Source organism: Melanaphis sacchari, unplaced genomic scaffold (genome assembly GCF_002803265.2).
Source record: "Melanaphis sacchari strain LSU unplaced genomic scaffold, SCAv2.0 Contig42_pilon_pilon, whole genome shotgun sequence".
Classification (NCBI taxonomy): Eukaryota; Metazoa; Arthropoda; class Insecta; order Hemiptera; family Aphididae; genus Melanaphis; species Melanaphis sacchari.
The window spans coordinates 197,480-222,288 of record NW_020271275.1 but is presented as its reverse complement, the minus strand read 5'-3'; the positions used below and the strand labels follow the sequence as shown (position 1 = coordinate 222,288).

Sequence of the window (24,809 nt, the reverse complement as noted above, 5' to 3'; positions counted from 1 at the left end):
GCCTATTATTAGTAACTATAATGATTTAAGTCACACTTTAAAAGTAACTTATTTGTAACATCGGAGAATTCAATTTTTTTTATTTTTCAAATCTGTATTGTAAAGCCATTCTCTCAAATGTTTCGTTCGATTGTATGCTATTTGTTTTGGTGATAGCGATTGATAAATATTGGTAAACTTATATTCATCAGAAACTAAAAAAAAAAAAAAAACTTTATTAATTAAATAGCATAATGTTTATTTATTTTATAAATAAAAAAATAAAATACAATCTAACACTTGAACAGCTTATATAAAACCTCGACCCCTAAGTGACTTCCAGAAATATTGTTAGATTCAATATTTAGTGTTCGATGACACATTAGGAGATATACAAATGAGTAATAAATCTAATTTTATGCGATATATAAGATACATTTTACGATTTAACTAATCACTAATTATTTAAACTTATTATTAATACATCATACATTTATACATTATGTAAACTGGGTCTAAATTGTGTTTATTTTTAAGAGCCATTTACCATTATTTTAAAAACACTCTAATGATAGTAATTTGTCATTATCTAACTACCTATCATCAAAAATTGAAATAACATAAAGATAAGATTAAGATTAGATAATATTAAGGGTCTTTGCACAATTTGATATTTTTATTTTTAAAAATATGTTTTAATTATAAGTGCTGATCAAGTGGTAGATTTAACAGAGCAAATAATATATGCTTTACAAGAATTCAAATTTTTAATCACGTTTTCATAAAATGTGTTTTTTACTTGTGACTTTTCATAATGTAGTACCTACTTATTACTTATGTACTAATGTATGATCGATTAACAATCATATTATGTGTGTAAATATTTAGAAATCTTAGTCCTATATTAATTTTTATATGCTGTTTTATTTTGAATTATACGTAAAAGTTTACGTAGTATATTTTAAATTTCATTTGTAATAATAATATACATGTTAAACATTTATAATAACTTACTATTAGTATTATTAGGAATGTGATTAATATTATCGTGCTTGAAATTGTTGAACGTATCGATTAAACGACATATATTTTGTTCTGCAGCTTTCACTTTCAATTCTTGCTGATTAATATTAAATCAATTTAATTTAAGTATGACAAAAAATTCGATTAAAATCATTACCTGACTTAAAGTATGTAATGGACTGTAATTAAGTTGTTGAGAATATGATGTCAAATAGTTGGAACATAAATCTTCGGACATCTTTGCTTGACTCAAATAATTAGCGTATTTTGTGTTAACATCTTGAAAATACACTATTTTTTATTATTTTTTTTTTTTTTGTTGATAATAAAAATTATTAAATACACTTTTGAGGGGGTTAATAAGATTTAATCTACAAACCATATGGATTATTAAATATAGACTGCATACTCGACGACTCGGCAGGATAAATGTATTCTTTTAAACTTGGCTTTTGATATGGATTAATTATATTTTCAGTTTGACATGAAACTGAACACTTATTAAAAAATAAATTTGTGTTACATTCTGTAAAAAAATTTTAATTTTCATCATATAAATTTATCAAGGCAATTTTTTATTTATTTATCTCGAGAAGTGCTTACAAATTTATATTATATTATATTACTAATTCGCTATTATTCACTTTTCATCTTCATTTTTTCCAAATTTATTCAAATGAAAACTATTATTTTTTTTTTTATTGTAAATATTGTTAGGCTAAATATTTTTTGGAAATTCGAACGAGTAAATTTTGATTTATTAAAATGTGACCTCGCTAAGCATAAATGATAATAATCCTTAAAAATGAATATAATATTGGAGTTAATGTTTATTATATGGTATACAATTATAAGTTTAAAACGTGGTCTTTATGTAAACTTATAAATTTCAAAAATCAGAATTTGAATAAATCCACGATTAAAGGTGTAAAACGAGATAAATATTATTTGGTTGATTAAAATTTACAAACTATTATTGTAAAAAATAAAGAAATTAATAATATCAACTAAATCCTAAAAATAATAGTTGTTTTGTATTTTATTTTATTCTATTTCTGGTGTTTTATTAAATTCGAATTGTACATTGCTAAGTATAGTTGTGAACGTGAGAGCGAAGCCTTTAAAGAACTCTAAAATTCTAAAATCTTTCCAACACGAGAACATGTTTGTCTTTTAATATATGTTATTTATACCATGTATTTGTCTCATTGTGTGAACTAAATTTGATACTTTTTGGTTATCGAGACTACTACTATTTTCGTGTATCGCGATTTGTATATTTAAACGTTATTATGTAGGTCTTTCCGTGGAAATAGAATTTCTATTTGTTACATTCGGTTTCTATGGAAAGACCCTCGTAATAAAATATATTTGATATAATATACCATTATAAAAATGCACTCCATCGCTAAACGTGTAAGTGTAGAGTTAAAAATTAGAACTAAAGAAAAGACTAATTTCAATTACCAAACAGTTAACATATACAATTTTTTAGATCTAAAAACAGGTGCTCACGGTTATGGGAATCAGCTAAATGGTGAAGCCAAAAATATAAGGGAGTACCTCGTCAGCATCTTGCGATAGTTATTTGATTGAGTTTATGTGGTGTTAAGCTTTTCAAACAGCTGATGATCCTTTTCGTCGAAATACTGATCAACGTGTAAATTATTAATTTCATCAATTACATCAAATTTTATTTTATTTTTATGTTTAAATCAATATTATATTTTAACTATCGTTGGTAATCACGATACCCGAAAATCGTTGGTAGTCGCAATAACCAAAAAGTACCCTTAATTTTTAATAAGTGTATTTTATATTTTAATAAATCAATTTTGATTTAATAATTTACCTTTTTCATTTGTTGATGATACTTCGTTAACTAATTTTAGAGCATCGTTTAATTCATTTGAACAATGTTGAATTTTTTTTCTTATGACGTTATAATTAATCCTATGCGTATCTGTATTTTGATATCTACAATTAATTAATAGATATAGAGTTAACTGATTTAAATATAAGGATGGGTTCTTGAACACTCGAGCCTTAAGAAATTCGAAAAGTTAAATTTGAGAAAAATGGTGATTTGAATTTGAACTCAAACATCTTGAATAGTTTAAAATGATCAAACGTATTCAAGTTCAAAATGTTTAATTTTAATATCAGGTTAGTTTGTATTTTTTTTTCGAAAAGTATTTTTAAAGTTAAACAATTCATTTTAAAAATTAAAGCTTATTTTAATTTTATCATATTTTACAATTTGTTGTAGTTCATTTTTGAATGGTTCAAAAGTTTTTGTAAAATTCAAGTTTAAACAATAAAGTTAAAGTTCTCGAAAATTCAAGTTTTGACCATCCCGAATAATATAAGTTAAAATATTTTTTCTGAGCGTTAATTACTCTAAATTAAATTCTGAACAGTCATTGCATAATTTTGATTGTGGTATATGCTTCGTAGTTTTATTATTTATATCTTGTTTAGAACTTTCGTTAACACGTTTTTTAACTAAATCAATTTCTTCTCGCAAAGCTATATCCAATTGTTTAGAAACGCTATTTAATTTATCTTCGGATATAATGTTGAGTTTTTCATGAAATTCTACGCGAAACTGCTGTATTTCAACTTCTGTTTCACGTTTAATACTTTCTGTACTTAGCTCAAAATTATGTTTAGCTTTTGCCAACTCGTCGTTTTTGTACGATCCTAATGTTTGGTTCCATCCATCGGTTATTATTTCGGTATTTTTAACAAAATCTTTTTTTAATTCGTTTGATATAGCATCAAGATCCGACTGTATTTTATGTTTGAATAAATCTGTATAGTCCTCTAAATCTTTTTTAAATTTTTTTAAATTTTCTGCACACATTTGTTCAGAATTTGAAATATTTTGAATATATTTTTTGTCACATTCTTCAATTAAGGACTTTTCAATATTTTCTTGCCTAGATAAAAATAATAAAATTATTAACATTACTAGATATCATCATTATTTTAATAGCACCAAAGTATTTTGAAAATCATATAAAAATTTGATATTATAAATATTTTGAAAATATTTCAAGTCTTTAAAGTTATCCTTTTCTGAATTTCAAAAAAAAAAAAAAAAAATTGTACATATACGAATATGTATAAAATAATTTGGGATTTTGTCGAAAATTAGTATTGCGTAAATATTCTCATTTGACATTTGCCCACTGTTTTATGTGGCTTTCTTGATTATTAAGACAATTTATTAGAAATGTTTAACTTTTACTTTTTTTTTTTTTACACTTAAGATTTAAAATATAATAAAACAGGTAATACTGAAAATAAATAAATTTTAAGAAAGGTGTACATTTTTTTCAAAAAAAAATGTTTGGATACTCACACATTTTTTAGCATATTTTTTAATTGTAATTCGTTTTTAGAAAAAAGCTCATTGTGTCGTGCTTCAATGTGTTTTTCAAAATTATCATTTTGTTTTTGAATAACATCATCAATCTTTTTAATCATTTCCTCCCTGAAGCACAATTAATGTAATTAATCATTATAATTAATCATATAAAGATTATATTATAACAATATACAATACACATATTATTGAACTTAAGAATTTTATCGTGACATAATAATAATGATAATAATTTTAATAACAATTATATCTCTATAAATATTACCAAAATATATTGTAAATTAATAGTTATTTTTTACCTTAATATATTTTGGTTTGTTCTAATTGTGTTTTCTAATTTATTTTTTATAAAATCGCAATGCTCTTCAATTTTAACTTTAATACGAGGATCATCTAATAATGTTGGTTTATTGTCCTCCAAATTATTTTCCGATTCAATCTTAGATTTTATGTCAAAAATACCTTCATCACTTATTGTTGGTTTCCTTTTAAACGATTTAGTTTCATTTGAAAGTTGATTGATCGGAAATCGTTGGGTTATTTCTGCCATTTTACTTTTAGTTGCAGACAAACTATTAGAAGCTATTGATGATTGTATTATTTTAGAATCTTTTGCAGTAGAATTTCCACTATCACTAATCAAATCATCTTTTTTAACATTATATAATTTTGTATTTCCTATGGATTGAAATTCATTGAAATTATCAATTGCAGATTTCCCATCATCATTAACAGTATCTGTTTTTTCATGGCGTTTATTTAATTGAACTGATGTTACAATATTATCTTTTTCTTTTTGATCTATTTTGAATGAAAAAATATAATTAAAAACATACACGTAATATCTATGCTAAAGATATTGGGATAAAAACTGTGTAAATAATGTTTTTTTTTTTTATTTAAAAAATACATTGGCAGCTACAACTATTTATGATTATAAATTATAATAGTGCCTATTTTATGTTTAAATAGTTTTGATAAATTATTTTATAATAAAGGTATTTTTATATAAGTATTATAAATATAAATCTTAGTATAGAAATATATTACCGGTCTCTTCAAAGTCGCTGTTCAAGTTATCTGTTTGAATTTCAGATGAAGTACTTTCTGATCGATCAGAAGATTCCGTCAGTGTTATGTCAATTTTCCTTAAATTTTCTTTTCTTATAGTAAAGTCCAAATTCATAGATGGATCTTCATAATTTGTTTTTTTAGTATTTTCAACTAATTCGGATTTTTTGGATAGTTCATCTTTGCTTGGTAATATATTATATTTGGAAAGTACGCTTCGACTAGCTAGAACAATCAATAACATCCCGAATCTTATAATTAAGAATCTATTTATTACAATTCATAAGGTTAAAACTTATATTATTAACCTAAGGTTTGTGATAAAAACGTCATATTATGATTTTAGAATTTGAAAAAACCCTACTGAATTTATAACTAATGTTTAATGAAGAATTTTTCATTTTTAACAATGTCTCCACCAACATAATAATTATATTATAGATTAAAAAAAAACCACTCATATTTCTTAATCTATATCATTTTTTGTTTTATGTGGTTAGTAGTTTTGCATATGCGCTGCAGCATGTATTATCTTTTTGGAAATTATAAATTTCAACTAAAAATTATAAATATTATTTATTTATTTTTTTGTAGTTTTTCATAAATTTCAGTGAAATTAATTAAGTTTTACTAATGTCCTAAATCCTAATTAATGATAAATGATTGAGAAATACAATTTTTAATGTTTAATATTGAAATATACATGCGCAATGTGTGAAATTATTTTTGTTTATTAATCGAACTTTTTTATACTGTATAAGATGATATTTAGTTAGAATAACATATATTTTGTTGTTAGTAGTTGTCACAAAAATCAGAATAATAATAAATAATAATAATAATGTATAAAAAAATAAGCTAGTAAAAATATGTGGAAAATAAAATAGAAATATTTAAAGTTAAAATGTATTTTCTCATGTTTATCATGAGAAAATAATTAGTTAATTAGTTAATCTTTTACAGATTGAGCAACTAATTACTTATTAATATAAATTTCATCTTAAATCTTACCTGTATTTCTTTGATCATAAGTATTAGTTGTTGAAAATTGGGGTAGACTATGTAAAGTAGATGATGTATTTGTAAAAGGTGTGTTTAACCTGGTATATTAATTAGGTAATTTAATTATCTATTTAAAAAATTACTGAACATTATTAATTTTTAACTTACTTTATTGGTCCTAAAAACTTCATATTGTCTTCGGATTCATCAATATCTAATGACTCTTCTATAGGAGTTTTAAAACGTACGGTTCGTTTTTCAGCGACCGATTTTTTTTCATGGTTACTCTTAAAACATAATTTTAATTAATCATTAGTTAAAAATGAAAAAAAAAAAACTTTTAAACCTCTTTTAGTTATTACGATATGAATATGTAGTAATAAAGAGCCTAAAAATAGTAAATATTAACTTTTGTAAAATTGTAAAATAATTGATCAAAATGTCAAGTCACTATTGATACTAATCATATTCATTTTTGGTGATAAATAATAATAAGAGTTGATTTTATTTGAAATGAGCATACAGTAATTTATTTTATTTCAGGTTTAAAATATAAAATCTGAAGATAAATATAAATGTTTATCAAAATTTTATCAAAATAATAATAATTATAATAACTAAAATGAATTTATGATTCACTATTAAATAACAATATTTTACATAGTCATAATAATGTATTAGAAATAGAAAAATTAGTAAATGTGAAAAAATAATAGAATTATGTGATTTAAGACTGTTTATTTCACCCATGTGTTATGTGGATTAAGAAAGAGAACTACTATATTAGAGCACACAAAAGTTCCATTTCAGACGTATCATATATCTGGGTGATCTAAAATTTTCCAAAGGAAATTTAAGACTTACATTTTTTGTATGATGATACATAGTAGTGTCGAGTAAATTTTCTTCGTCAAGAATTATGTTTAATGATATGTCTTGACCTATAATCATAATAATATTTAAATTGTTACTGTAGTTAATTAATAATAATTAGTAATACTAAAACTTACATAGGTATATATATATATATATATATATAATAATTTATTATGTGCAGAATAAATATCAGATATTTTATTTTGATTTACCTGTTGAACAATCTTCTGAACGTGTTTTTTCGACTATCTGTTTGTAATATTCATCTAAAGGATGTTCCCATTGAGATATTTTAGTTTTCTTATTATAGTAAAAATACTTATTTTCTTTTTCGATATAACTACGAAATAATTACATAATAAACCTAAATAAATCTTTATAATAAAATTAATAATTTTTAATTATATTTTGATTATATTTATAATAATATATGCAGATCATTTTTTTTAAAAGTACCAAGGAAACCAATCGGCAGGCAATGGTTCAAGTAAGCATTGCTTGGCAATACTCAAAAGATGTATTTCTTTCTCTATGTCTATTCCTAATCGTGATGCTTGTTCTTCAATCTCTGTAAAAAATTAAAAAACTGATTGCTATATATTTTTTTTTGAATAAAATATAACATATATACATGGTATATACGTATATGTATTTGTAACCACGTAGTAAAATCGAATTTTTATGAAATTAAAACTATTCATTTTTCATTCTTAAAATATAAAAAAAATTTATTTTATAACACTTTCACACTTACTTTTGTTTATGATAAAAAGCCCAAGCCAAAATACCTCAGATGGTCCTTATTATTTTACGTATTAACACATTGAACGATTTTGATAAGGAAAATAAGGGAATACCAATGACTCAATAAATTTAAATGGATAGAAATATAAGATTTTAAATGCTTATTTTAGATATTAATTATTCTAAATGTTCTACTTTTAAAGTTTAAACCTATTTTGTAGCTTAAAACCTTCAGTAATAAAGATATAAATAATAAATACATATTTTTAATGTTTTTTTTACCAAAAATAACGAAAGGGGTTTACAGCTACTATATATTAGAGAAAATGTTAACAACATTTCAAAATTTAATAAATTATAATAAATAAATACATATTTATGAATCAATGTATATAAATTAAAAATGGAAATCTTTGCCATACATGTTTTCTGAAATTATTTATCCAATTATCTTGAATTTTTTTTAATGAAAGAATACATTGCGGAGCAAGTTTTAAGTTTCTTTCAGATTCTATTAGTTAATGAAAAACAAGTTATTAATTTTTATTAAATAATCGGCAAGTACACACATAAAGATATTATTTTTTTCATCTGTGTTATCAATTATTAGTCATTATTAAATATTTTATTCAATAGTTGATATCCTATATTAATATATATTATAAATCATTTTATGAAATACTCAATTTTGTAAGAAAAAGTAGATTTTACTAAATAGTAAATTACTACAACGTATTTTATATACTTAACATCTATATTTTATGTAGTATAATATACCGTATACATTACCAATTTGTGTGGGTTGACTGTTTTCATCAAATACTTCTTTGCATAAATAAACAATAGCATTCAAACTCGACATAATTATTTTTAATCATTTATTAACACAAAACTACATATTTTAAAGAATTTTTTATACATTTATAAAATATTTATAATTATGAATAAAAAAAATTATATATATATATAAAAAGATGTATTTTTAAATTGTAAACATATAAAAATAAATTATGTTATTCTAAGTTAGTTATTTTAAATAGTTAAACTATATAATTACACAATATACAACAATGTTGTGACACCAATTTGACGTGTTGTGAGTGTATAATAAATAAATGTTATGGTGACTGTTTCTGTTACTATAGTAACCATTTGTTCATATGAAGTTACTATAGTATACCTACCTACCTATATTTTTATATTACAGCGAGTACTTATTCATTAAATAAACTGATTTAAAAAATTATTAAATAAATTAAAAACAATATTAAAATATTTCAATTTTTATGAAAATGTTTACTATATTTTAATCTGTAAAATAGTAACTTTTTTTTCTCAAAGTTTTTAGATACCTACTTGTATTTTGTTGTAATTCAAAAACAAATTATAGTTGATACTTGAAATTTTCATCAAATATTAAAATAACTATTTTCTATACATGATAAAATTTTCAAAATATCTTAACTTTTGTTGAGTTATTTATAGACATATGAAATTTGAAATGTTTTTTAATTTTATTTCTAAAAATGACTGCAAGGTCAAAAAGTTTTGAAATTTATTATGAATTTCCACATAAATTATTTTAATAGCAATATAAAAATTTTAAAATACACTCACACATATATATATATATAATTTATTTTTATTTTTAAAAGAATTTAATGTTAAAATTTATTAGAGATTTCTCAAATAATGAAGTTTTGTTAATTGTTTTACAACTGGAAATTCATAAAATATTCAAATTTTAAGCTAAGGTTTGAAAATTTAATATAAATAGTAGCTTGTATTGAAACAATCAACTACAATGTTAATTTTTTTTTTATAATTCAAAAACATGGTAGAGACCTAAAACTATTTTTATATTTTACGAAACTGTCTAGATAAATTTAATTTATAGATAATATCTTTTTATACCATTGACTTATTCACATTGTTTTACAGAAAGATGGTATTGACTCAAAATTAAACAATAATAAATATGTGTACTATATGTTAAAACATTAATATATATTATTATACTCGTAATAATTATATATTAATAGTATAATAAGTGCAATGTTTTCGTCAAAAATTTAATTATTCTACTGTAATAATAATAGTAAAATTAATTACTTAATATCAATATGAATAAACATATCATGAATTACTCGTATACTTATAGTGATACAGATTTAATAGACTTTTCGTTTTGAATAATTTATTGTATACCATGTTGTATTAAATTACACACACTTAACATCTAATGTACTGCATCGAAAAATGGTAGGTATCTTTTTACCCACTTTATTTAATTTAATTTTTTATAAATTTGGTTATATTGCGTCTTATAAAATATACCAACATGTCACCTATAGTGTACATAACATATTAATTATTTTATTTTTTGTTAATCAAATCTGATTAAGTTACTTAATTTTCTGTTTGTGTTGTTTATTTCATCTAGTTATTTTGTACTACTAATAATTATTAAATTGGTTAAGATTTACATCTGCAGTTACCAATTGAGGCAATGTCAAATTATAGAAGATATTTTGGACAATTTTGATATTATTGAAGTGTGTTTTGTATTTTGTTGTATTGATGAAAAAATCCTTTTGACATTGTTGGTTTTTGTAATTTTTTTAAGATTGTAAAACTTTGTTCTTAATCCTGATTTTACAATTAAGTTTACATGTATTAAAGCATTATTACTAGTTAGTTCATATGTTTGAAAAAAATTATTGTTTAATGATCTATGATTTGTTTACTCAGTAAATCTATATATCTTTTACTGTAATTTCATTTAAGAAACTTTATTGTAAAATGCATATCTTATTTTGGATATCGGAGATACTATAGTTGGATCCATAAATCGGACATATTTAAATGTATCATGGTTTTTAAAATGTATAGGATTAATTGTGTTACATAACCAAAAAGTATTCGTTATTTTACAGTTATTTATTTAAATACTTGATATGCAGTTATGTAATGTTCCATATCTTTACTTATTGCTAAGAAACTCGTAAATGTATTGTATGAAAACATATTAAATTGTATTGATGTGTTATGTATGTTGAAATGGAATGAATTTTATGTTAAGTGAAAATGTCATGTTTATTAAGTCTTTTTTCTAATGCTGGCGTATATGTATTAATCATTCATGTATGATTTTAATATTTTATCTATACTAATTTAACTAGAAGCAGTTTAGTTAAAAAAATAAAAACATAATCTTTATATTTAATTTATATTAATTTATATAATCTATATAAATAAGGAGACCACCCCAATATATATATATATATTATTTATTATTTATTATTTATTAATAATATTTTTTTTATTAGGTATACTTACAATAGTTTATGGTAACTAATTATAACTTTTTCATTGTAACATACAATAAAAAAAAAAAATCTTATAATAGTCATCTGGAATGATACCACAGGCATAAATATAATAAGGAAATCATAATTAAAGGATATAATAAGATTCTTGAACATAATATTTTACAGTGACGATAGAAATAACATAAGTAAAATTAAATTAATAGATTTAGAAAATAAGAAAATATTACGTTTAGGGAATGTCGAAACAATAAATAAATATGGCAGAAAGTTGAACCTACTAGAAACACATCGGTCGATTTGTGATAAAAGTTACCACATCACGCATTATCATGATCCAGTGGCCAATATAATTTTAATAAAATAAATTTTAAATTTAATTGTTTTGGTTGTAAGACAAACTAAATTGTATAAATTATGTTGGAGAATTAGAAGGGAACAAATAAATAAATAAAAATAAATTAATAAATAACAGGGCTATATCACTATATATATGTAACAGACATTAGTGATAAGATTTAATTATATTATTTACAGAGTAATGAATAATGATTCATATTATACAATGATGAAATTTAATATTAATGATTTTTTTATTATATATATGAATACTAAATGTATGTTCAAAAAAATATCAACATTTTAATTTTTACAAAGTCATACAAGATTGAAAAAAAAATAATATTATTATTAATGTTAATATATAGATCTGTTATTATAAAAAACCTAACAATCATGTTTTTTTTTTTTTTTTTTATTAGGTAAAAGAAAAATACAACTCTATAAAATTTTACGCAACAAATATTAATGATGTAGTTGGTTTACATATCGTGAACAATCATGTTTATAATTTTAATTAATAAGGTAAAACTAATATATATTGTTCTTACATAACTTTCTTCGGCCATTAAAAAAAAATCGTACTTATATGCATAATAAGTAATAAATGTTTTAAAAAAAATTTTAGAAAAAAGTTGAAATTTTATTATTTTTACCTACAGGAAAAATAACCTATTTAACTTACGTCATACAATTTACCCGAATTAGATTTCTAAACATAAGTTCAGATATCTCAATATATCTCCGTTATTGTGTCATTACTTAAAAATATCAAAGTATGATTGTTTATAACAAATTCAACTAGTCAATATTAAAAATAGATATCAAAATATAAAAGGTTATCTGAAAATTATTTTTAATTTTTAGACGGAATTATAGTTTATTTTATTTTGATGCAACCGAAGCAACCGAATTCAAGTGCATTCCGTTACAAGTTTTGGCTGAGATTGAAAACGAAACAACACTGGTTCATGTGTACACTTGTTTAGATCCTGAAATAACTAGTGGTAGAATAGAGCCCGTGGTAACAACGGTTGAACTTAAAAAACGCCGTTCGTTGTGTAAACAGACAAAAAGATTCGTCCATTTCATGTTTTGTTGGGTAAAAAAATAATATAAGTTATAATGTCCGAACTTATGATTGCACGTAAGTTAAAATAAAAAGCAGGTGCTTAATATATTAGGATAGCTTTTTAAAATAGTATTGATTTATATGAATAAATGTTTTGTTGTCTTAATTTATTGTTTTTTATTTGAAGTATTATTATTAAATTATGCCAACACGCATTTATAAAAATGTTGACTTTATATTATATTATATAAATACTTTTAGTATTTTTATAACAGTTGTAAAAAAAAATCCCTTGTATTGATGATTTTCAATTTTTTTTTTTACAAGTTACTTTTATTCTAGAATCTGCCTATATACCTAAATTGTTCACATTTATACCACATATACCTACATGCTTAATTTTACTATAGATGTGTCGTTCATGACTGAATGAATCAAGTAGGTTAACAAATTGATCCGAACCATAAAAAAAAAAATTCGTTCACCATTCACTCATTTATTTCATCTTATTTAGTTGTTAGGTCACATTGGTTTGTTGACACGATTCTCATGAACACTTTGGTTTATTTAATTTTGTTTTTTGTTAGTTAAGTGGTTAAATTTGATTATAAGTATGTTGTACTCTTGTATGAAAATAATAAAAATCTTACATTAATGGATCATAAATTTCACCAACTTGAAATATCATAGCTCTAATATCACCAAAATTACTGAATCACTGTGTGACTTAACGGTTAGGTTATTAACGTTTTTTAATGAATTTAAAAACTTGAATACTTTATAAGGACAAAAAAGTCTTATATTTTCATGTAAAAGTTATTGGTATTGCGTTATAAGGCTATGGGTATTTTTATGTACAATTAACTATTCTTACAATATATTAATTTTAAAGGTTACAATACGAAAATACAGTTATACAAAAATAATAACAATGCATTCATTTTCACACCACCATTGAGGTAAAAGCATGGTGCGTTTTTTATGGTTTCCCCGGTAGGCCTAATCCATGTTTGGCTGATAACTTTCAACTCATAGTTAGTTATCTATTCGTCATAACAAGGTGATTTATTGTTAAATTTTAATTCTTCAACTAATAACTTAGTACTCGTCACCGTCATTATACAATAACAAAATTTAAAGTTCTTCTACATATTTATTGATGAATCAAATCAAATTAATTTTTGTTAAGTATTTATATTCTTCATTGTATCCCATCATTCTATTCATTATGGTAATGTTCAGTTGAAATTTGTTTAACCATGAAATTTTTACGAATTGACCAGTGACACATGTCCAGAACTTTTTTGTGGATGGGTCACAAAAGTTAAGTTCAGAATTGTTTTACTCCTTCTTCATACTATTGAGTATTGCACTTACACTAGTCTAGTATTTATATAAAAATGTGGGTGGATATATGCCTGACGGGCCCATCTCCTAAATACGCTACTGTTATTGACTAATACTAATTATTATCGCAGTCACATATTAAAATTAGGATTGGATTGGAAGCTTTAGTATATGTTTACAAAGTTATCAAAGTATTTTGTCAATTACTTATTAAATATACACAGGTACAGACAAAAAAACACACACATATAATTGTAAAATCAATGCATCGCTTCGCTCAGAATCTCAAAAAAAGGCGATAACAACATGTTTAGCTAATTTATGATTATTATGTTTGTTTTAAAAAACATAAAAGAAAATGTATAAGATATAAATCAGGTATTCATGTAAATTTTGTCTCAGTGATATGTGTATAAATTTGCACAAACTATATGCGATTTTGGGTCATTCACCCAAACGAAAACTGCTCATACTTACAGATAATCGTACAATATTTATTCAAATAACAATACTAAAGTATTAAAATGTATACGACGGGACTCTAATACCCTGCGAATGCTCGTGACGTCGTTGGCACAGTGCATGATAGCAAATAGTAATGTATATTATATCTACCTACATGACGTATAATATATTATTATTATTGAACCACACCGCCGGCAACGTGACCGGTCGCCACACGCCACTGTGCAACGTGACTAGCTCGAATCCGAATAAATGAAATATTATACTTATTGTAACGAGTGACAATAACCATAATATTATTATGTACCCAGGCATATAAAACGTATTCTATTGAAAAAAATGATCTACAATGCAGTTAGTCGGTCGCCGCGCGCGCTGCTCATTGATCGCTGTCGGACGTGGTTTTTATGATTATATCAGTTAAATACATTATATTATTACTATTAGCGCGATTAGTTTGTATTTGTTGTGATAATATTTTTTACAAAATGCACTAAAATACGTTATTGCGTTCGTCTCGACGTTCGTGCCGAGTACTGCATGTTTTAAAAAATATAATTTGTGGTGAAAAAACGTTCGTTTGCGATTTTAACCACGACGATAACGTTCGGATCGGGCTTAGTCGGTGTAAATGTGCTCTGGGAAATAAAAACTATGCAATTTCGAAAACGACGAATACGTAAGTTGGATAGGTTGTCGATAGGTAGTTAATAAATAGATGTACCTACATCTGAAGTGTTTCGCAGGGTAGGTATTAAACTCATTATTTACCACTTTAATTTGCTATTTACCTTGTAAAGAGCGGTGCAATACGGTTGGGTATTTTTAATATATTATATTATACTATAATAGGTATTATGAGTAGGTAGAGTACTAAAGTACTTATAATGATATGCCTTACTCAAGTATATCTAATTATTCAAAATTAGTGTTAAAAAAAATAAAATTTTCATAATAAAATATTTAAAAAAAAAAACTAATGTACCTACATTATCTATAAAAATATATCCAAATTTAATTTTTATCAAAGTAAATTAAAAATTCTATATTTATATTATTACTATATACTTAAGTTTTAAATTTACTTAATAAAAAATAACACAATATATTATTCTTCAAAAAAACATAATCAAATACTATTTATTTTATGTTCACAGGTGAAATTATTTAATAAAAAAAAGTATCAAACAAAAATGGCATTGAAAATTAAAACGAATTAATCGTAATAATATTAAGTAAAAATGAAGTGTTGTCAATGTGAATATTAATATTTTAAGCAGTAGATATCTTTTTTCATATTAATAATACAGCTAAAATTACCAAATATCGAAATAACGAATACAGTTATTCTTATAATATTTCAAATTCATATAGGAATATAAGAAAATCTACTTTTAGGTAGGTATGATTAAAAATTAATATAACTTCGTAAGAATGATCAAATTATAAATTTAAAATTTAAATTAATTGTATATAGTTGTATTAATAGTGTAAAGTTTAATAATTTAAAAGCGTATACATTTTTTTAATAAAAAATAATCTTAAAAATATAATTTGTGTAAGAATGAAGAGTGGTAAAATTAAAAGATAAAGACAAGTCAATTTAGTTAGAATTATAGTTTAAGTTAAAATTATCTGATTAAAAATAATTTGGTCCAATTTTAAAATTACTATCTATATTTAAATACTGTTTCCTTGTAACTTATTTTACTTTCACATAAATAATTTATAATATCAATCAAAGTATCCTTATTAATTACATGACATAATTCACTTAAAATCAAGACTATTTTTTTCTTATTTTAAATATTAAATAAATAAAATTAGTATTTATACTTTCATAATTAGTTTTAAAAAACTCATAAAATTGTTTTAGATTGGTTCTTATAAATAAAAATATCAATAAATATCTAAAAATATCGTTTTCGAGTTTTCATTCAATCGTGTTTGATATGTTTAAATATATTTATATCGACAATATCATTTAAATTTATTAGATAGTACTTTTTGTACAAGTCTAACGTTCAACAAAGTTCGTGTTATCAACAATGGATTTCGAGGTGCAAAATAAACACACAGTTCACTGGTTCCGCAAAGGGTTGAGACTGCACGATAATCCTAGTTTACGAGAAGGACTGATCAATGCTAAAACATTCCGATGCATTTTCATACTTGATCCGTGGTTCGCTGGTGCGTCAAACGTAGGCATCAATAAATGGAGGTTAACATCAAAATTATGATTATCGCAGTAAAACATAAATATATGTGCGGAATGAGTTTTTAATATTTGTGTTTTAGATTTCTCTTGCAGTGTCTGGTGGATTTAGATAACAGCTTAAAAAAATTAAATTCTAGACTTTTTGTTATCAAGGGACAGCCTGCCGAAGCATTACCTAAATTGTTTAAAGTAAGTTTTCATTCTATGAACTTCTGATTTTAAATAAATTAAAACCTCGTTTTTAACTCTACCGCTTTTTTAGCGTTATTTAATTCAATAATCAATGATTTTTGATGTGCAGGTATAAATATAAAATATTATATCATCATGTTATTTTATGTATTACATACATCTTAAATAAAAATAATGACATATAAACTAAATATACATTAAATTGCATAACAAATAATAATAATTTATGTAGTATAAAAAATATAGTATAGTTGTTTTTAGCTATGGGGTACAACAAACTTCACCTTTGAAGAAGATCCTGAACCGTTTGGTCGAGTGAGAGATCAAAATATTAAAGTCATGTGTAGTGAAATGGGAATTTCTGTCATAACACGTTGTTCCCATACTCTGTACCAATTAGACAAGTAAATATTTAACTCATTAAATAGTTAAATACTTATTATACTAAAAATCAAAAACATTTATGCCTATGTAAATGATAACACCTATTAAATATAAAGGTTATTATACTTTGTAAGCCGATGTTATATTCTAAAAACAATTATAGGGAATTTATTTATGATAATACATTTTTTAATTTCATTTTAATTTATCGAATATTTAAGTATAAAAAGTTGTGAATTTTTAAAACTTGAAATTCACTATACAGGTTTAATTATATTAAAAAATTTCTAACTTTAATTTATTGTTTTTTATTCCAGAATAATAAACGTGAATGGTGGAAAAGCTCCATTAACATATCACTTATTTCAAAAATTATTAGAGTGTATTGATCCACCAGAAAGAGCCGTACCTACCATAGACAAAGAATTCCTTGGTAATGCTTTTACGCCAACTAAATATGACCACGATGAAATATTTGGTGTCCCTACACTCGAAGAACTTGGTAAATACATTGTGTTATTTATATACTTATTTTAAATCAAATTTATTGTATATGTACGTTTTGTATCATAAAATTATGTATGTTAATATAATATTATGTACCAAAGTTCTATAAATCGGCTCAGAATGTTATAATAGAAACTATAGAAAATTTATTTCCAAATTTTGAATAGTGGATTCATTACAAAATGTTATTTATTGCATGTATTTACGCAAAAAAATAATCTTTGTGGTATTTTTATACGTTTTCAAGTATAGTTTTTCTACATGTAAAGAGAATGTTTTTTTTTTAAACACTTGAGGTATACCTAGTATTGCTGTACAGGTACAAAATGCTATACTACAATATGTACATATTTTATCCATAATCCTATTAAAGTTTATAAACAACAATATTACATAATAGTTTAAAAACAGCGACATAACTAATAATATAACAACCAAATCGTGGTAACTGATAATCTTTTTTATAAAAAAAAAAATTGTCAATATTCCTAAATGTTTACGTGAAATTAATTAAATTTTATGTACACGCTTTTAATGTTAATAGATATATTAATTTTAAAATATATTTTTACAGGATTTAAAGAGATAAATAACCCAGCCCGACAAGTATGGATAGGAGGGGAGACAGAGGCTTTGATAAGGTTACAATGTCATTTAGAACGGAAAGCATTTATTGCATCTTATGGAAAACCGAAAATGACACCACAATCTTTAATAGCTAGCCCTACTGGTCTCGCGCCATATTTGAAATTTGGATGCTTATCTACTAGATTGTTTTTTTCAGAATTGAACGAACTTTATAAGAAGGTACTTATATATCATCTAGTTTTACTTAGTTGTCCACGTAATATAAACGTAAATAACATATTATAAGTAGGATGAAGTAGTAAAGCAATTGTAAATTAGTAATTAGTTAGGTATGATCAAATATATCAAACCTCATAAAAATCAAAAACAAAATATTGTTGAACCTATTTAAAAATATAGGTAAAATATTTATTTTTTGCTGAAATAAATAAGCTTATTACTATTTTTTTTTTTTATTTAAAATTTATTATCAACTGTTGTATTAGGGTCAAACATAAATTTTCTCATATTTCCGATTAAACCAATAAAACATTAATTCATGCGAAAAGGAATATTAAATTTAATCTATGTTGTAGCAAAACTATAACAATTTTAAATATAAAATAAAAAAATAATAATAATAAAAGATGCCTAATGATGATGAAAAATTAAAATGTGTACAAAAATGTCGAGAAAATTATTAAATTAAAAAAATACATTGAATCATACGAAAAAAAAATTATCCATAGAAAAATTAATAGAAAATATCACCTATTTATTATTTCAATCCACAAGTACAATTAATAATAGTAATGTAATAAATATGTATACTAATAAAACTTAAATATATAGACACATTTTTAGAATACTATTGAACCAAGCATGTAGTGTCATGTAGAGTGAAATTAAAAAAATGATACTCTTAATTACTATATTTTGTATGAAATAGGTATACCGTCTACAATTATTGATCTGGTTCATAACTATCCCAGTTTACACTGTTACGTTTAATGACTAGTTTATAATCTAGTGTATGCGTTATACATGTATAGATCCGAAAATCCCAACCACCGCTTTCGCTGCACGGACAACTACTGTGGCGAGATTTTTTCTACTGCGCGTCCACCAACAATCCAAACTTCGATCGAATGGTCGGAAATCCTATTTGCGTGCAAATACCTTGGGACAAAAATCCTCGAGCTCTATCCAAATGGGCGAATGTAAATAATATTCACGCGTATTCCTATATAAGCGAGCATGTGGTTCGTGACGGTTGACGCGCAATATAATGCAATAATTGAATTGATTTCAGGGACAAACCGGTTACCCGTGGATCGATGCGATCATGATACAGCTAAGGCAAGAAGGATGGATCCACTGCATAGCGAGACACGCAGTCGCGTGCTTTCTCACTCGGGGTGACCTATGGCTATCTTGGGAAGAAGGAATGAAGGTATGCAGGGGAAATAAACCCCTCTGTTCATTTAATAAATGACACCATATTATATGAACTTCGATATTATTCTAGTTATATCACGTTTTATGTACGTTATAAATAATACGAAAAAGACTGAAAATCCTTAGGTATTCGATGAACTATTGTTGGACGCCGATTGGTCAGTAAACGCTGGTTATTGGATGTGGTATTCGTGTTCGTCGTTTTATCAAGAGTTCATTCACTGCTATTGTCCGGTTAGGTTTGGTCGAAAAGTAGATCCGAACGGTGATTATATAAGGTAAAATACATATAATATGTACCTATGTACAAGTAATATACCAGTATTATTAAGCATATTATTATATTTTTAACTATATTTTTTCTAAAACTTATAATTTATAGTAAAATTTATATTTTAATCGAAAAATTGTTAGAAATATCAATAATATATGAGTAATTAGTTTTTACTTATTAATTATTACTCAGTAACTAATAATAAAAATAGGTATAACTATAATACATAGTTATTGGCTATTTTAAGTTTGTTATACCTACTAATAGTTTTACTTGTTTGATGTGTTTCATCGTTAAGTTCGATTGATGAATGATATAAATGTATTCTATAGTTATTATTACTATTAGAAATGTTATTAGTAAACAAATTGAATATAAGTCTCGTAGTATGAATTCAACGAATTAATTTAAAAAAAAAATTTTTTTTATAGGAGATACATTCCAGCATTAAATAACATGCCTAATCAATATATTCACGAGCCATGGTTGGCTCCTGAGTCCATTCAATTTACTGCAAATTGTATAATTGGCATTGATTACCCATTACCAATCGTCAATCACGTCAATGCTTCTAAAATCAATCTCGAGCGAATGAAATTGGCGTATCAACAGCTGTCTAACTGCCAGCCGCAGTTAGAAAATGGTAAATTAATTCTAATCTCCTCGCTAAAAAGATAAACAAGACATTGTACACATACAGTTTAAAAATAAGTAGTTATAATATTTTATTTATAATTTAAAATTATTGAAGTAATTTATGATATCTTAAAAATAACATGAATGTATTAATTGTACAATACTTATATAAACATATTTATTTTAACAATTATATAGGTATTATAATGGCAATACAGTAGTATTCCTAAATGTTACCAACAAATAATTATTCTATGAAGTTTCCAAGATAGAAAATATATTTATTTTTTTAACTATAAAATCCCGTAGATGCAATATATGTGCGTTGAAACAATCATGTTATAGCTAGCTGGTAGGAGTCTATCATATAACATTTTTAAGATTTTCGTTCATTTAAATTTTATCAACAGGTACATTTTCGTTAACCTAATATATAATCATACAGGTGTGATACATAATATAGATAATAAGTATTTGAGTTATTTGTTTACTCTAAATTTAAAATGCCTGTATTTTTTATTCTTGAATGCATACATTTGTTTAAGCATACCTATTACATAGTTTTCTTTTTCTACATTTAATATTATGTACATTAAATAAAAAATATTTATAAATATATAACAAATTTAATAGATATTTATCATTAATATAATCTTACATAGTATCTATTGATGAATTTATGTTAGTATTAAAATACTATAGAATATGATAAGAATATTTTAAATTATATTATTTATTAATGACTGAAACCTTATAACTACAGGTATGTATATAATATTGTAATATTTAATTTGTAATTTGTTTTGGCATAAGATTCTATACTTATATAAATAATTACATTTAATTCCAAATTAAACACTGGTAGTAATACATATTTTAATAAAACATTTTTTAAGTGTAAATAGTAAAATAAATTAATAAATTATTAAATTATTATCTTTATTGGTACATATTGTTAATTAAAACTTATTATAAATCAAAAAAAATTTTTTTTTTAAACTTTACATTATTGAATAATTTTATAATTATTTGTATTTATAAACTATAATTGGTAGTATTTAAGTTTAATAAAACTATTACCTATATTTTTAACTATATATACTAATTAAGAGATAAAAGAAAATAAGGAACAAAGGAACATGTTAAAGGATTTTATATATGATATAATAATACTTTTTAATTGTTGTTATTATCTTTTTTATTCTGATTATAAGTATAAATAAACCATATTATTTGGTATTTTAAGATTTTTTATTGCCGAGTATATTGCTATATTTATTATATTATAATAATATAGAAGAAATTTTGCACAGTTGTAACATTTTTATCTTATTAATTATTATTATTTCCAAAAATATTAAAAACATTTTACTTTTAATTACAACTAAAATGTGTGTAACTAACCTTTAATTTTGAGTTTTCATTAAAAATAGTTAAATAAAAGCAGATTGAAAAGAAACCCCATATATACAGAGAAAAATTTTAAGTAAATAATAATTATACTTTCATAATTTTAATTTATTTAGCAATTTTGTACCTCCTTAAAATAAAATATAACTTTTAATTTTTCATTCAATTATGTTATACTGTACAATTTTCGGTAATATAAATTATAAAGAATCTATAGCTCTATCTTGAACATAATATATATATTTATACAATAATTTTTATTAACTCATATTTCTTCCATTTAATTTTCAAAGAAATACCGATTTTATGTATTTATGTATAATAATAATCTATAAATAATAGACAGGGATTTCATTACGATTATACAATTATTATTAACACATAATGCAGAGTGGTATAAACAATATGACACATGTTATTGTGACAATTCCGTAATAGGCAATAGTGGGATATTTATGCCAAGATAAACATTGTTAATGATTGTGAGGCCTGTGACCAATACGCACCATTTATCGAAAGGGCAGTTCGAGACTGACCAGCAATAAACACGAACTCACCAACAAACATGAACTCACCAACACCGGGATTGTTTACCATCATCTACATTTGTTAAGTACAAACCAAAAATATATTTTGAACAGAGATTTATAAACCAAACGTGTTTTATTTATTGATAAGATCCCACATACCGTGTTCTAACCCCCTAGCTACGGGAAATTTATCCATAAGAACCAGAAAACCTTCGCTGGATAACTAATATATAGTAACTAGGTTCCCCAGCCACGTTACATTATAATATTGTAAAAGGGTTTCTATATAATAAAGCTAACTCAATTTTTTTTTCATTTGTTTCATAATATTATAACACTTTATATTTTTGTACATGTATAATATGTCAAGTTCCAAATACTCTAATAATTACTTTTTGCAAATTAATCCAAGTAAAAATGATCTCAAAAATTTGACTTAAAATTAATATCAATGTAAAAATAATTAAATTGTATAATTGCTTTACTTACGAATCAAAATTTACATGTAATTTACATATAAATTTACATTTATTTTCGTATTTTTTTTTTATCAAAATATGAAATAAATGAAATAACTCACGAGCGTCTTGCTAATATATTTCTAGTGGATTAATGTTAGGGTAAAATAATATATAATATATATAACGATAAAAAAAGTCAGAGGAAAAATTAATAATTTAGAAACTCTTTTATTTCTTAGGCATTTACATAATTATTAATTATTTATTTATCATTATCATTACTATTATTATAAAAATTTCTTTAATGACTTCTGGGAACATTTTCATCTTACGCTGTTTATTAGTTTATGCTTAAGTGTCATTAATGCAAATTCATCATAGATAATTTTTTTTTCATTTTTTTTATTAATTTTGCATTAACCATTATCATAATAGTGTTGATTCAACACTGATATGACAAACGGTTGGTTATAATGAATATTAATGCTATATCATAGGTGCTAGTGTTACCTATTTCTTAGTTTTATATGGAAATACCTTTTAATTGAGATATCATGTAAATCACGTTCATGAACTTGACCCACCTACTGTATACGATATTCAAAAAACTAATATCAAAAGTTAGCAAATATTTGCAAATATCATCAAATTTATTGCTTAACTAATAATCTTTGTGGAAATTATAAGTTTTTTTTATAGTAAGATGGGCTAAGTTTAGTTAGCCCTAACACTTTGCCCGATCGCTGATCATATCAAAACAAGAACAAGTAGTTAGCAAGTAATAGAAAATCCAATTTTGAAGTTAACAAATCAAAATTGTATTTTTTCCGAATTTTTTTATAAGTTTCTCAATTTTATTTACTGTACACTCGTAGCAGGTAGTATTCAATTTGATTAACTCCGATTCTTCCAATAAACACCTAATACAAAGTAATAATTTTTAAATTTATTATTATAATACTAATTAATATATAAACTTTTAAACACCTTTATCATGTTTGTTGAATGTAGCTCAAAATTTGTTCAATAGCGTTTATCATTTATTGCTGTTTACAATAATAGCCACAGTAAAAAAATAATTAAAAATAATTATTAATTAATATTTAAGTGTTTTTTTTTTTTGGCTTTAAAAATTTTTTTTTCAAATTATCTGGATCACCATAGAGTTTAATTGGTAATCTTTGATCTAATTCATTATACTAAAATCCTAAGTACGCCACTAACAATAATCTAATAAATACTATTTTGAATTATATTATATACTGTAGCTTTTAAGGAAAAAACTATTAGAATATAAAAGTAAAACTATTCATATAAAGTAGTAAAATTATTTAACTAAGTTAACAATCATTCAATTTCAGCAATAATACTAAGTATAAAAATTATAATAGTTATTTTTATTAAGAAACAATGTTACAATAGATAATTTTTTACATTAAAAAGTTAAATAAAAATTAATTGAACTTATTAATACCCATTTTTGTTATATAATTCTATATACAATATATTTAAAATCATTATGTTGTAAAATAAA

At 23.6% G+C, this 24,809-nt stretch overlaps 2 protein-coding genes across 6 annotated transcripts; one reads left to right on the top strand and one right to left on the bottom strand.

Annotated features, from left to right (window-relative positions):
• On the bottom strand, nt 1-8,960 carry LOC112597587. The gene is made up of 15 exons (XM_025343698.1): nt 8,876-8,960; nt 7,799-7,910; nt 7,555-7,682; nt 7,331-7,407; nt 6,635-6,753; nt 6,476-6,564; nt 5,444-5,689; nt 4,693-5,194; nt 4,370-4,501; nt 3,402-3,944; nt 2,855-2,979; nt 1,382-1,528; nt 1,160-1,293; nt 994-1,099; nt 1-194 (listed from the first exon to the last, which is right to left on the bottom strand). Exons 1-15 carry the CDS (start codon nt 8,946-8,948, stop codon nt 70-72), a joined length of 2,658 nt encoding a protein of 885 aa, XP_025199483.1. The 5' UTR covers nt 8,949-8,960; the 3' UTR covers nt 1-69.
• A 6,075-nt stretch (nt 8,961-15,035) lies between these two features.
• LOC112597566 (cryptochrome-1-like) lies at nt 15,036-20,931 on the top strand. 5 transcript variants are annotated; one of them, XM_025343670.1, is made up of 10 exons: nt 15,036-15,317; nt 16,636-16,859; nt 16,937-17,045; nt 17,310-17,452; nt 17,750-17,934; nt 18,514-18,746; nt 19,559-19,726; nt 19,819-19,959; nt 20,091-20,242; nt 20,670-20,916. In XM_025343670.1, exons 2-10 carry the CDS (start codon nt 16,687-16,689, stop codon nt 20,914-20,916), a joined length of 1,551 nt encoding a protein of 516 aa, XP_025199455.1. In that variant the 5' UTR covers nt 15,036-15,317; nt 16,636-16,686. The 5 variants fall into 5 exon arrangements, with proteins under 5 accessions (XP_025199455.1, XP_025199459.1, XP_025199458.1 ...); XM_025343671.1 differs by lacking the exon at nt 15,036-15,317 and adding an exon at nt 16,009-16,036; XM_025343674.1 differs by lacking the exon at nt 20,670-20,916 and having other exon boundaries at nt 20,076-20,182.
• Nucleotides 20,932-24,809: the final 3,878 nt, after the last annotated feature.